At 41.1% G+C, this 15,705-nt stretch overlaps 1 protein-coding gene across 23 annotated transcripts in view; it reads right to left on the bottom strand.

Annotated features, from left to right (window-relative positions):
* Positions 1 to 15,705, bottom strand: part of NRXN1 (neurexin 1) — a 1,116,259-nt gene that overhangs the window by 424,073 nt on the left and 676,481 nt on the right. The window contains exon 1 of one of the 23 annotated variants that reach the window (XM_036873357.1): positions 90 to 1,200. The exons of 21 other annotated variants lie outside the window; for them this stretch is intronic. In XM_036873357.1, coding sequence (XP_036729252.1) covers positions 90 to 348 — 259 coding nt within the window. In that variant the 5' untranslated portion in view covers positions 349 to 1,200. Of the gene's footprint in view, positions 1 to 89; positions 1,201 to 15,705 lie in introns of those variants that run through there. One more of the 23 variants, XM_036873356.1, reaches the window with a different exon arrangement.

Genomic DNA, 15,705 nt, shown 5'->3' with positions numbered 1-15,705 from the left:
CCGAGCCCTAAGGGCCGAGAAGCGAGCGCAGGGTCGAAAGGGGGGCGCGAGGGAGTTAAACCCGCGAGAACTTGGCATCGCAGACCCACCGTGTCCACCTCGCAAGGATGCCGGTGACCTGTAGATTGCAATAGGCACTGAATGATGCTTGCTGCTGCCATGGAAATGGTGGATGTGGTGCGCTCCCAAACTGGACGCCCCCCATGCCACTCCTAGGAGGCCGCTGAGGGTGAGCGGGACTATCCAGAGCAGGGCGAGGCGCCCCCCTGCGCCGCCGCCGCCACTGCCGCCGCCGCCGCCCCCGGGCGAGCCCAGCTCGGCGCCGCACCGGAGCATCCTCTGGTACATGGCTGGGCGCCCGCCGAGGGGCAGCCGCCGCGGGAGGCAAAGTTTGGGGCGCGGTGAGGGGAGAGGGCGCCGGGGAGCGGGCGGCTCGGGGTGGGCTGCGGGGCTGGCCGCCTCACCGCGCCAGGGCACCCATCCTCTCCCTCCTTCGGACAGTCTTCTCGGGGTCCTGGGGTCCGCCGTGCCTCGCACCCCAAAGAATCCGAAACATAGCCGAGGTGAATGCAGCTGATGGGGGCTTGTCCGAAAAGGCAGCCCCGGGGAAGAGCAAGCACGGAGCGGGCGGCTGCTCCCAGATTTCCGGGGCTCCAGGTTCTCGAGAGATACTCCCAAAGAGTTTCGGGCGAGAGTGCGTGCCGGGGGGTGGGGAGCGGGGAAACGGTTTAAAGCTCCTCCCGGAGGGTCCTCACTTCTACATGACAGCCATCCACCGCGAATCCACTAGGTAAATCCATTTAGCATTGTGCGGGGGGACTGGGGAGGCCACTTCGCCGGCCCAACCTCCTTTCAACGGAGAAGCAGACCCCATGGACTCGAGGCGCCCCGTCCCTCCATTCAGCCCGGGCCGGCTCGCCCGCTCGCGCCAGCCTCCCCCGGGCAGCGCGCGGAGCAGCGGCGCGCATCGCCTGCTCCCGAGGCAATCTCCGCGTCCGCCGCCTCCTGACACTTACGCCCGGCGAGGGGTTCAGAGGGAAGAGTGCACCCTTATGAAGGAAGCGGGGATCGAACGGGGGAAAGGGAGCTGGGGAAAAGCAGAAGCACACAAAGGAGTGGGGGGAAAAAAGAAAAGGAAAAAGAAAAAAAGAAAAGAAAAGAAAAGAAGAACCACACACGCTGGCGAAGCGAGGGGCTCTATGCAAATCTGCAGTCTCCAAACAGCAAATCACTGAAGCTCGGATGCAATGCAGAGGACGAGCCTATGTAACGAGGGAGGCTGGTCTAGCTTCCCACAGAAATCGCCCTGCTTTGCCTCTCTCAAGCATTCTCCACACATCAAAGGGACACGTGTACGGCGATGCGGGGAACACCTAAAAAAGCAACGCTCCCTCCTCTGCCAGGTGATCCCTCCGTCTGAATTACAACGGCAAACGGCACCCTTCCCCTACCCCTATGGTTTAGATGTAACCAGTGTCTTGAGAGCTCTTAAAAGGGAAATAATTCCGCTCTTTTTATTGGACCAAACTTGTTCTGCCAGGTGTTCAAACCCAATCTGCTAAATATGGCTTGACACCATCTACTCAAGCATCAGTTTTGATGATCTGTTAATTACACATATTACTCATAACAAAGAGCCCTCGTTCCCACTACAATATCATATCTCACATAAGGCAGTAGAAGTGCAGGGAATCAAAATACACAAGGAAGAAAAAGAATGAGTGAATTTGGCAGCTGAGGAAGAGACAGAAAGAGAATAAAAAGGAAAAAAGAAGGAGACAGGTGAGAAAGAGGACAGCAGAAGAGAGAAACAGGATCAATGTGATTGCTTGTGTTTTGGTCAAACATTTTAGGAATCTTTAAGAACCCCCAAGATCTCTATAGAAGCCCAGCTATGATGATCTTTTATAAGGGTGGAGTTCTGCCTTTCTCTTACCATGTTTCATAAGGAAAATAACATCAGGAAATTTAAATCTAGTGCCCTCAAAGAAGAGGGGACATTATATTCTACTGGTGAAATGAAGAATATTTAACTGAAAGCCATGTGTCCTGGAAAAAGACCAGCAAAGCCAACACACAACTAAGAGTAAAAGTCTAGCACGGCAAGTGGACTTAGCGAGGAGGACCACAGTCACTGGAGGCTAGCAGACGGGATTTGGAACTATGATTAAAACAGTTCCCTAGTTTCTAAAAGATGATAGAAACTATGACATGACTAGTGGCTGGACATTCTTTGTTTTTATTCCTATTTAAAGACAAAGGAAAATAACTCTGACTAGGTACTACTTCTCACAGGCTTCTGTCTATATAATCCTTCATATCAAAAAATACAAAGTCATGTCCTGAAAAAGTAGTTCTAGGAGGATTTGATACAAATCAGCCACTCACCAAAGTGGTCATTTAGACTTACATATTGCTTCCTAGTTCATTCAAAGAGTCAACCCTGGGATTCTGATGGCCACTATGTTACCAGTGTCCAAGAGCCACCAAACCAAATTTGTAGCAATCCAACACCTCACATTCTTGGCAAAAGTTTATGTTATTCTACTAAAAATTTAATACTTCAGTAGTTCCCTAATTGAGACAGCTTAGGCATGCTAGAGAAGGTGCTTTTATCTACTTAAATACACCTTGTCTCCCTCCCACAACTGCTCAAAGACCAACAGAACGCAAATCCTGCACTTTCCACTGTGGTCTGTTCCTGTCCTTATCCCCAGGCCATTTCCTCCTCATTTTGTTATTTTTTAGCATGTGGATTTTAATGCATTAGTCAAGGGTTGTGAATATTCATTTTTAAAATATCCAGTAAGCTTCAAAGGGATAAAAGAGAAGCACTGGATTAAGAGTCGAGAAACCTGGGCTGCCTTCTTGGTGCTGCCATTTACTGGTTATGTCGCATTTGTTATTTAGCCTCTCCCCAAGGCTCCATGGCTTCCTTTATAAAATAGTCATGTCCCTGTCTTTCCTAACAATCCCACAGGGCAGGAAGGATATAATGTAATATTTAATGAGAGAGTGCTTTAAAATATATCAAACGCTCCCCACAGCAGGCAGTTTGTCTCTCCTTCCATATAGGTCTAACATATTCCAGCTGATTGGTCTATAGCATTCATTTGGTTCCCTTCCATCTATAGAAAGGTAGAGCACTGCGTTGTTCTCTGATACCCTCATCTATGGTGATGATCTGTCCTTCCCTCCCTAACTAGATGGTAGATTCCTGAAGGGGAGAGGAGACAAATCTTCATTTGTACTCCCTCTAGTGCCCAGCATTTGTGAAACATAAGTTAGTCTCTTAAGTCACTGTGAACACTGAATTAGGAATACCAATCCATTGCTCCTATGGCTTAGGTTCCTACAAGCCTCTGGTCACAACATTTTCATCAACAGATTGATATATAACCTTATTTTATGTGTTTTCTGTTCAAAGACATCTTATTTAATATATATTGTTGATTCATTAACATTGAACTCATAGCCAACATCACTATAACTTAAGCCTGAATGAAGCTCAACTAACATACTTATTTTCTCTGTTAAGACATACCATGGCTTTCTTTGCTCAGGAACATTAGACGGCACTTCAGCACTATGTTTAGAGACCATTTTAAACAGCAAAATCACCAACGAAAAGAACAAAAATGTGCAAAATATGGTACTAAATAGACCACACAAAGGATGTTTGTTTACAGTATGAGCTGAAACAAGGCAGAGCGTTGCCTTGTTTGACCTCAACTGGGAACGAGGGTGTTGAGGACTCTTTTTGACACTCTGTGCATGTCTGTTAATAACCGCCTCAGTGCCATGGGTATTGATTTGGGGGTTACAAATTTTAGTGAGGAGGTGAGGTCATACCTATGAATAACAGTGATTGACTGTATTTGTTACTTTCTTGAATGTACAGGGAAGGATGGGGCTGGGAGAATTTGGGGAATGATTTGTATAAATTAAAGCCATAGGAATAGAGTAAATGTAGACGATTCTGATGAACATTTCCAAGAGCATTCTCTTGGAAGAAAATGAAGAAAAGACTCCTCTGACTGTCTTATATTGTCTTAGGCCTTGGGAGAGAAAGGTCGGGTTAGGGAAGGCATAGGCCAGAAATCTCAGTCTCACGGGAGTCTCAAGGGCTAAAGAGGAAATATTTATGGCTGCCTTGAAAGAAGAAATTGTAGCTGTCGTGTTTTCAGGCAGATGTCTAAGGCACCTTTGCAGTACCTAGGAGGTTCTTGGGTGGATTCTGTGATACTGATGCTGCAATATTTGTTATAAATGGCTGTTATAGTGGAACAAGGAGCAAATTCTCTGTCTAGAGAGTGGAGAAAAGTCCTGTGAGCAGACTCACGCCTAATCTGGATGAAGCAAATAAAGCTTGCGCTTACTCTTCATGTCTCTTCAGCTGGTCAGTTCTTTGGCTGGAAGTGTATTACCTAAAGGAAACTGAGGGGACTTCCCTGGTGGCACGGTGGTTAAGAATCCGCCTGCCAATGCAGGGGACACAGGTTTGATCCCTAGTCCCGGAAGATCCCACATGCCACGGCGCAACTAAGCCCGTGCGCCACAACTACTGAGCCTGCGCTCTAGGGCCGGCGAGCCACAACTCCTGAAGCCCGTGCACCGAGAGCCCGTGCTCCGCAACAAGAGAAGCCACCACAGTGAGAAGACCCCGCACTGCAACAAAGAGTATCCCCCACTCGCTGCAACTTGAGAAAGGCCCAGGAGTAGCAACGAAGACCCAACGCAGCCAAAAATAAATAAATAAATAAATAAAGTTATTAAAAATAAAATAAAATAAAGGAAACTGAGGCAGCACTGACAAATTGTTCTCAGGTGAGTAAAAAATTGGTTGGAGGCGACGTAGTGCTCAGCTGCTTGTAATTTACTCTTAAATACTGCAGCATGGACAATGTGATATAAATGTGTGTTAGTGCTGTTCTGTGTCTCAGGAGGTTGGTTGCTTTCATCAGGAATGTATGCTCCAACATCTTAGCCAGAATTACAGAAGTCAGAGGTGACTTCTGGAAGTCTTGAGTTATCATCATCTCCAATCATGATGTGGCTTTGCTCATTAATTATAATGTATGTCGGAAACAGATTATCATCAGTGACATAAATGTCTTGTCAGTTGGTTAATGGAGGTTAGGGGTGGGTTCTCTTTGGTGAAATCATTAACATTCAAGATATGTGGACTGGCCAAAATTTTTGTAAACATGCTTTGCTTCTATTTGAATAGAGTATATGAATCTATAAGGCCTTTCACCCTTTACTATAAGGAATGGTGTCATAATATTAGTAATAATAAGAACTAATATATTCATAACTGGCACAACTCTGAGAGGTGTAAATGTATGAGCTCATTTAATCATCACAAAACCATATGAAGTGGGTGCTATCACTGATCCCTAACAAACCTTAATCACCTAATTCTGACAGATGATGATCTGGATGCTGCCACTGAAATATTGCCATATTTGCTTTAAGAAAACCTATTTGCAAGACATTTTGGGGTACCTAAAAGAACCAAGAGCTGGAACTTCATCAAGCTTCCAGAACATGCTGTAAGATTTTGTACCTACTTATTAATAAGTGTCTGTTTCTGTAACAGAAGTTGGTCTGCATCTTAAATCCACTAGGACCTGTGGGAACGCTTGGAAGAGTGGTTGACCCTCCCCTGCCTCTGACCACTGTGGGTACCGAGCTCTACCAAGAGAATCTAATAGCTGTGCATAGGGAGTTATTCTAGATGCATTCATAGCTGATGATTTATAATGAACGAGAAGGCAGGTAGCCTACGTCAGACAACCATGTAAGAAATGGGAGATGGGCTTGAAAGCTGAGGGGACAAAAGAAAAGAAATGGAAGGAGAAAGAGAAAAAGAGTGTGTAGAAGGGGGAGTGTACACAGAAATGGAAAAGCACAGGTTATTTCAAACTATTTTTTCATATTCCTAAAATCACCCTTCTGTCTCAAGAAACAAAATGGTTGTCAGGCAGACACTTGCAACCTTTTCGTGTTTTTCTTAAAAGTTAATTGGAAATTGTTACAGCTCAGTATTAAGCTTTTAAAATAGAAAAGTAGACAATAAAACGGCAGAGAGGAAGTATATTAAAACCTACAGGGCTTCCCTGGTGGCACAGTGGTTGGGAGTCCTCCTGCCAATGCAGGGGACACGGGTTCGAGCCCTGGTCCGGGAAGATCCCACATGCCGCGGAGCAACTAAGCCCATGCGCCACAACTACTGAGCCTGCGCTCTGGAGCCCGCGAGCCACAACTACTGAAGCCCGTGCACCACAACTGCTGAAGCCCGTGCGCCACAACTGCTGAAGCCCGTGCGCCTAGAGCCTGTGCTCTGCAACAAGAGAAGCCACCGCGGTGAGAAGCCCGCGCACCACAACAAAGAGTAGCCCCCGCTCATTGCAACTAGAGAGAGCCCACGTGCAGCAGTGAAGACCCAATGCAGCCAAATATTAAATAGATGAATAAAAAAAAAATTAAAAAAAAATACCTACAGGCAGCACCAATCTTTTAAAAATTAAAAACGAGCAGAGTGTCAGTCATGCATTTTGCGTTTCTACTGATGTCAGCACAAGAAAAGGCAAAGAGACCCCACATAACCATCTACCTGCATTTCTGAGTTGGGCTTGAGAGAGAGTAAAGAGGGAGAGGCTCAGGAGAGGATGCTGTCTGTGAAGCTGCAAAGACAAACCTCTGATCCTGGGTTATTGCAGGTCCCTAAAGGTGTTCGGAGAAAAGATCAGAATAGATCAGAAGAGTAAGGACACTGAGAGAAAGGAAGGAAGGAAGGAAGGAAGGGAGGGAGGAAGGGAGGGGAGGAAGGAAGGAAGGAAGAAGAAAGAAAGAAAGAAAGAAAGAAAGAAAGAAAGAAAGAAAGAAAGAAAGAAAGAAAGAAAGAAAGAAAGAAAGAAAGAAAGAAAGAAAGAAAGAAAAAAGAAAAGAAAGGAAGGAAGAAAGAGGGAGCAAGGAAAGGAACGGGGAGGAAGAAATGGAGAAAGGGGGAGGGAGGGAGGGAGGAAAAGAAAGAAAAGAAAAGAAAGAAAAGAAAAGATGCCAGGGCTAAAAGCATCCCTGGAGATTTTGTAGTACAGTCTCTTCAGATGATAAACTTGAGGCCCACAGAAGTAATAATGTTACCAAAAAGTCAGATTTATTTATGAAATGTTTACTTAACTGGAAGTGAACTTTTATCTCCCACCACCCATAGTCCAGTCATAGATGTAGATTGAGAAATTCAGTCAATGTACCTATTACCTAGAACCTCCACACTGAGGGAGAGTAGCGGGAACCCAACATGAGCCAACATGATGCCCAATTCACTCAAAAGAAATTAAAGCTTGCAGTTTGATTTCTGAAATAAGAATAGATTTATTCAGTCACAGTTAGTTGTGTTTAGGACTGAAGTATTTTATGCCAGTGGTCCCCAACCTTTTTGGCACCAGGGATCGGTTTTGTGGAAGACAATTTCTCCACAGACTGGGGAGGGGGGGATGGTTTTGGGATGATTCAAGTGCATTACATTTATTGTGCACTTTATTTCTATTATTATTACATTGTAACATATAATGAAATAATTATACAACTCACCATAATGCAGAATCAGTGGGAGCCCTGAGGTTGCTTTCCTGCAACTCGATGGTCCCATCTGGGGGTGACGGGAGACAGTGACACCCAAAGTGTGTTGCTTATGTCCAGTCTATTCTGTAAGATGCAGCTCAATTGTCAGTTGCCACTCACTGATAGGGTTTTGATATGAGTCTGCAAGCAACTGATTTATTATGGTCTCTGTGCAGTCAAACCTCTCTGCTAATGATAATCTGTATTTGCACCCACTCCCCAGCGCTAGCATCACTGCCTCAGCTCCATCTCAGATCATCAGGCATTAGATTCTCATAAGGAGCGCGCAACCTAGATCCCTCGCACGCGCAGTTCACAGTAGGGTTTGCGCTCCTATGAGAATCTAATGCCGCTGCTGATCTGACAGGAGGCGGAGCTCAGGCGGTAATGAGAGCGATGGGGGCGGCTGTAAATACAGATGAAGCTTCACTCGATCGCCTGCCATTCACCTCCTGCTCTGCAGCCTGGTTCCTAACAGGGAACCCCTGTTTTATGCTATCTTTTCTCTTGCCCCTTTTAATAAAAAGTTCATTTATGACATCCTAGATAAAATTTGTTGCCTAAGCACCAAGGCTGGCTCATAGAAATTTCATTATTAACTGCATCTTGAAGTGTTGTGGGCATTGCTTTGGTACCACCCAATCATATGCTATCTTTTGGTCACTAGCATCTTATATTGTTTGTATAGTTATTTAAACGTACTTGTGTTGCTGACAAACTCTTCCCTAGGTTGATGCCATTGGATGTGAATGTGTTCATAGTGTAGAGGGAAAACATGTGGCTCGAGTGCTGGACTGTGAGTTTGAATCTGAGTCCACAGTTATTACCCATGTGACACTGTGTTTCATGGACCCTTGCCCCCATTTCCTCATCTGTAAAATGATTATAACACTGTGTAAAATATATTAAGCACTAAATATAAGTTATTGTCATTTACTCACAGGTACATATTTTAGATAGCTGCTAAAGACATACTGATAATGAGCTGTAATGTGATTTTTAATTTAGCCCTATTTCAGACTCTTCCCACTCAGTCAAGTTCGGCCACCTCCCCAGTTCTCTGTTACTCTAAATCCTCAAACTTTAGTGTTCCCGAGAATCACTAGAACAGCTTCTTAAATCAAAGACTGCTTTGCTTTTGATTCCCATGATTTGTAGAGGGGCCTGATAATTTGCTTTTTTAACAAGTTCCTAGGTAATGCTCATACTGCTGGCCCAGAGGAACTAGATTTTCAGAACCACTGCTCTGTCTGAATGTCAACGTCTTTAACATGGGTTTTATTAACCAACACAGGGAGGGCTTTCTAATTAAACTCCTTACCAATAACCTCGCCTCTTTGGCTGTGTATTCTAAACATAGACAGCAGTGCTGTTCCCAGATCTCTTCTTTAAAGCATTCTTTAAAGACTTCAAGATGTCCAGCATATAAACCTATATGTTCTCATTTCACACCATGAAACTATAAATTCCTTTTATTCTACTTAGAAAAAGCTATTTTCTTTTCCTTCTCATCTTTTGAATTTGTGCTCTTCTTCAGTTAGCCTGGCCAGTGGCTAGAGGCAGGATTGAGTTCCTACAGGACTGAAGGCACTGCGTTAGGGTTCAAATCTGACTTTACTAACTTATCAGCCACGTGGCCTTATGCAGGTGAGGATGCTTGTTTCCATATAAAACGTAATACTGGCCATCCAAATAGCCAGGCACCATTTTAAAAAAGAAAAAAAAAAGTCCCTTTCAGGTCCTGGCATACCAGGTCTTCAGTCTGACCAGCATCAGCCACAGGAAAGATCAGTGACAAAAACTGACAACCTGGGATCTGTCACCTGCATTCACCAGCACAGTCTGTCATACATATATGCCACAGAAGAAGAAAGCAACATGGGATCATTGAGAATGGAACTAGAGTTGGAAGGACAACTATAAGGCAAGTTAGGGTGATATAAAAACTGAGATATAATTTGCAAATTCCCTAGTAAATACAGATATTCAAATCCAGAACCAGACGTCATGCCCATACCATGAGTTCAATTTCCTGAATGCCGGAGCACTTACAGCATATAAACCAATTCAATCTATCTTTATGGATATATGTTCTGGAGCATATGTTGCCATTTGAATTCACTGAAAGGAATTTAATCATGCAATTTGAATTGAATCTCTAAATAGGTTTATCTGGGATCTATAATTTAATCCCCATCCAATTCAGGACAAATAGATTAGATTACACATTTTGTCAGAGTGATATTTTGAAGTTAGTACTGTAGTAAAGTTAGTGTGACTATCCCACGACAAAGATCCCTTTTCCAGGTAAGTAAAAGGCATATTAACCATTTCTTTACCATGGCATATTAAGCCGTTCAAAATTTGTCTCCATCCTGCCTCTCCTGTCTTATCTTTACCTCAACTTCTGCCACTTACCCCACAAACATCCTAGGCTCCAGCAACATGAACTCCTCTTCCCTAAATACACTGCATTTTTTCACTTCTTTTGCCACTGCCCATGCGATTCCCTCTGTAAAAATGATCTTTTCTCCTACCTAGGTCTCTTACTATCCCATTCATTCCTCTACCAAATTGTTGGAAAATTTTCTGAACTCCTCCAGTTTTTCAAGCATAGACTATCACAAATACCTAAAAAAAAAAAAATGCCCAGGGTATGTAATAGTATATTTATATTATTTTTGTGCTGTATGAATGAAGTGTCAAGATAAATGGTTAAATCTATATCCATGTTTAGGAATTTAAAATAACCCAAACCAACAAACAAAAGAAATCCACCCTCCCCTCTTCAATTTATCCTTGCAGGCTTTTGGTTAGCTCTTTCATTGCCTAAAATATATAACAAATTTAGGCTGAACTTTGATTCGAGTGCTAAACAAATTGGTTATGAAGAATAAGGGAATTCATTGTCATATTTTCCTACTTATGTTATAAACAGATGTCTTTCTTTCCCATACTACGTAACAGGAAAATAAAACACCACCAAGCAAAGATGCTTGCTGCCAAGTTGAATTGCAGAGCACACATTTATAGCCAACTTATAAATCCTTGAAAATAGGGTTTTATAATGGAAATACTGGCACCATTTTAACTATAACCATTCAAATAATATCACTATAGCAGAACTTATAATCTAATATACCTGTTCTGGGACAGATGAGAGACTTAGCTATAGGTTTCGGAAAAACATCCAGTGGCTCAATTCAAATTGAATGATCATTCCGTATAGTTCAAATCTCTTAGAATATTTATCTTTATTTCAAAATGTGTAGTATATGCTCCAAAACATTTAAAAGATAGAATATATTTTTTGATACTTGTGTAAAAAGATATGACCTCCGAGAGGCATTTCCAAAAATCATCAATCAGTTTTTTTTCAACTGTCTTCTTTTTCTCTCATGAAAGAATTACTTTCCTCAGGTTTTCTCTGTTCTATTGCTGAGATGATTCCCCCAGAGACCTGTATGTTTATCTTGACAGGTGTTAGTAGATCTGTAGACCTCTGTGGAATTGTTCCTAGTTGCGTTGAGGTACAGGAGAAAACATTATGTCTGCAAACTAATGAACTTACCTTATTTCATTCTAAATAAAATAAACCAACCAGCAAGTGGAATTAATCTACTAATGTCTTCCTAATGAAGTTTTCATTAGGCATAATAAAAATGGTGTGGTCTTCAATATTTAACACGTGATAGGTATTAAAGCATATCTGATGATTTTTTAAATGCATACCTGATAATTGCCTTTATATTATTTTCAAATGAACTAGTTTACCCTCAGATTGCTTTAAGCACCTAATCAAAGAGATACAAGAAACATTTCTAGACTTAAGGGAATGTTTTATATCCAAATGGACAGAAGAAATGTCTCATCTACCATTATCCTTAAATAATTAAAACCAGATTTGCTGTTCTAATTTTTAAGAATGGAGATATATAATAGTGTGCAATTTTCTGTGCTATGTAAAATGTCACTCATTAATGAAATTTAGCCAAATATTGAGAATGAAAGTGTGTTAGTCCAATTCACAGTGGTTTGCTTTAAAATAATGCTACCTCCTAGCATAGCAAACAGCAACTTAAATTCTGATGAGAACTGGATACCTTACTGGCCGATGGAAGAGCAGCTACAAACACAATCAGTATCCTTTCTTATTGGCAACATTTTGATTTGTCATTTGTTGAAGAAAAAATTCAAAGCATCATGCAAAAACACCTACCTACTTCAGAAAATCATCAGTTTGGGATCATGTGATATCTCGTTCCATCTAACATTTACGGTAGCATGTAGACGAGCCACAAAGAAGTCACATCCTCATTGCTACACTATGCCACATTCTTAATTTCTCATTTCAGGTTCCCATATAAATTATCTCCTGCTTTGGTATAATCATGGTTGTCCAACTGAGACTTGAAGATCTTATCAGTCATGCATTTTACTATTATTATTGAAATTTACTCATTTCAATGATTACTTACTGTCAAATAAGCATATTATTTACTTCAGAGGCCAGAAAACAAACATAGTAATAGGAGAGTAAAGGTGGGTCTTTTCTCCTTCAGCAGTAGGAGCCAGAAACAGTATGAAAGCAATGGATCATGAAGAAAAGCAATTTCCTACTTGAGGGATTAGACAGTACCCTCTTTTGTACTGTTAAATCACAGTTTTGGTTATTTTTTCAAGTAATACTGATTTTTTTCAATTTACATAAATATAGTCTCTAGAGGAACTGCAAGAGAACCCCCAAACACAAACCCTCTCAACCAATCAATAGAAGAGATATAAAAAAGCCCTCATTTATGTTTACAGCCTTGAGCAACCCTTCACACAGCATAAAAAAAATAAAAAATAAATAAACTAAACGGCTACACAAGCTAAAGATAATTAGCTTAACAAGGATGACTTCGAACTGAAATGTGAGGCTTTTTTCTTTTCTTTCTTTAGGAAAAATATAGGTGATTTTTATTTTGAAGCAGCTCACATTTGCTAGTATTAGAAAATTGAAAACTATGTAAATTTCAGCAAATGTTTGGTTTCCTTTTTAGGTTCACAACAATATTAACCACTGCCATCAGTCAGTATTACATTCAGATTTGAGAAAATCTGTAGCATAAAACTGTGCTCTGGAATATCATGTGAAAATCTTAATCAATTTAAAATGTATTTACATTCAAGGAGGAGTAAAGCATACTCTTAAATAATAAAGGTAAATAATAGTTACATGTACAAAATGGGGGGAAGGAAAACCATGAGCCTGTTTTCACAGCCCATTTTTTTAAAGGTTTATTGCTGATATGAGTCATGTTTAAGGAAGTTGCACATTTTCTATGCAGAAGGCTGTTATGTCAGATAATTAAGAACAAAAAGCCCCCATAGCTAAATAGAAGCGTTGTGACAAAACCTTATAATTTATTTCAACTTATTCCTCAGTTATCCGGTTTGCCTAGAATCCTACACTTCATATTGTTAACAGACACCTGAGGTACAGTGGTTGGTTAGTGGTTAGCTCTAGCTTTTATTTTAATTGTCCTTTTTTTTCCCACTTTGTCAAAATAGTGATGCTAAGGTATTTTTGAACTCAATAACCTACAGAGACATTCAGAGCAAATATACATATTTCTTGTTTTATATATAACTGGAGTAGTATTTTCTAATTTTGGTGGAATAATCTACTGTATTGTGAAAATTAAAGGGAATAAGGAACTATACACAGAAACCAAATTAGAAGAGTACAGATCTATAACCCGTAGAATAAAATTTGACTGTTACAATCAAACAGTTTTGGAAGAAGTGTGAAGTTGTTCAGTATGGCTGAGATAAGTAGAATTTGGAGCAATGAATGATATTATTTTCACCCAGTTTAAATTCCTCAATGCAGTAATAGAACGATTAAAAACAGGTTACTTGGGCAAATGAAGTTTGAATCCACTGGGTTTCCAGGACTGGGAATTAAAGAAAAAAAATCAAGAGTTGGATTGTTAACAGGTCAAGAATGGAAAATAGGTTACAATTTCCCAGATTTAAAAAAAATAGCATAAAAAGTATATGATTTGTAATGAGACACAGATCTGGTTCTAAAGAATCCAATAGTTTCCCATGACTTACTAGGTGGTAACCATATAGGAATACCAATATTCATTTTAAAAATCGGTGACTTTAGTCACTGTAGTTTTTTAGGGGCAGCCCAGTCCTTAGATAATGGATCAAGCTATCAACCTAGAAAGGCAGTTGTAGCAGATACTTCTAATTTGTACTCAATATCTACTTTGCCTTCTTCCTGGCAAATTGAACAAATTGTTTTTGGGGGTAGGGAGGGATAAAGTACATACAAGGGCAATATGCCCCACTAAAAATACTTGCCTTCCCAAACTCCCCTACAGTCAGAGTACCCTTGTGACCCAGTTAATTTTGAGGAAGTGTAAATGGAAGTCCTTGGAAAAGGTTTTCTACAAAGCCCTTCAGGCTTTCTGCCACAAAACCTTATTCCTCGTGTCCAAAATGCAGAATCACTGTGTATGGAAGATACCCACTCTGAGACCATGGGGTCAAAATCACACTCTAAGGATGGAGAAGCAAGAGGATAGAAGGAGTCTAAATACTTGACATTTTCCTACTGGAGTTACACTAGCCCTGCGTCACCTACCTCTGAGCTTCTTATTAAATTTGAAATGTAAACGATCTTCTGTTTAATCCAATGTAAGTCAGGTTATCAGTTTGGGGAAGCTAAATACATACCTAATATATAACTAATTTCTGGGAAGGATGATTACTTAGGTGAGCAAGTTAGCAATCTTGGGCTCTGGGGGAGACACTTATCCTTAAGGAAAGTCAGTAACATATTGTCCAGAACTGTGATTTTAATGAGTCAGGATATGCTTTGGGTTCCTCCAGAACCACACGCATTTTAGAAAGTTAAGGTAGTTGCTTTAATACAGGTGCCTATTAAAGATAATAATTGGGAAATAAAGCTATCCAAGGCCCTTAAACAAGAAGAAAATGCCTCTGAGTAAAGAATGCTATGGCACTGAAGGGAAGTGTTCTCTCTTTGTCCTCCCTAAGCATGCCAGGGTAAAGTAAGAGAACATTCCATTTTCTAGAGATAAGGAATTAGAACCTGCCAAAGACACACTCTCAGTCAGGTGGGTCTCTGAAGTGGGCTTATTAGTAATAAACTCATCTTCCCAGGGTATATACCTAAGTGTGAGTAGGTACAGCTGATATACATTTATTTGTCCATTTATTCATTAAAGTATCAAATAATTTATTATCTAAAAATATTCATTGAGTACCTACTCTACAGCAGGATGTGTACCAGGCCCTGAGCTCATCCGGAAAGAAACATTTGGGGACTTGGTTCTAGTTGAGGAAAGGAGCCTCTGAGGTTATCGCCTCCTTATCTTGAACTGGGCTGATCCCAATCCTCTCCTGAAGTCCATGAAAGGATGATATGTCCCTTGTGACTTATAGAAACTGCCCTGTCAATGGGATTGAATTGGAGCTGAAAGAGTATTCTTACGTCAGTTAATATAGTTTCATACTCAAAGGGTTTCAAAGCAGCACCGTGCACAATTCAGACACGCTTATCGACCAGGTGCTTACCACCTATTTGGCAGATGCTGTTTATAAAGTTTTTAAGAAACAAATATTGATCCAAACAATCCCTTGCATTTAATATTCTATCATTCTGGAAGGCCACTATTAACTTTGATGTACACATGCAATTACCTGTCTGACTAAAGAGTTTCAATTGTCCTAACTTTTGGTCACCACACCATGATTAAATGCATAGAAGCAACAAGTTGTTGACTTGGGCAGCCAGAAAACCACTGTGGCATAAGATTGATAGTTATATCGCCTACCAAACAATGTCTTTGTCGTTGCTTCCTACAGTACTCAAAGTCCCAGATAAGAATTTAAAGCTGGATTTTGTTCTTACGTCTGTGTACATGTTATTTATGCAAATGCAAATAAAATGTATCTAGGAAGAATCCAGAAGGCCCACAGAGGAGTGAAGATTGTTTAAATTATTGTAGAGCTCACAAAACACATTTTCAACTGGCAGGGCATCCTCTTCAT

Source organism: Balaenoptera musculus, chromosome 13 (genome assembly GCF_009873245.2).
Source record: "Balaenoptera musculus isolate JJ_BM4_2016_0621 chromosome 13, mBalMus1.pri.v3, whole genome shotgun sequence".
NCBI classification, from domain to species: Eukaryota; Metazoa; Chordata; class Mammalia; order Artiodactyla; family Balaenopteridae; genus Balaenoptera; species Balaenoptera musculus.
Note: the sequence above shows the minus strand (reverse complement) of the source record. Positions and strands in the feature narration are given on the sequence as shown.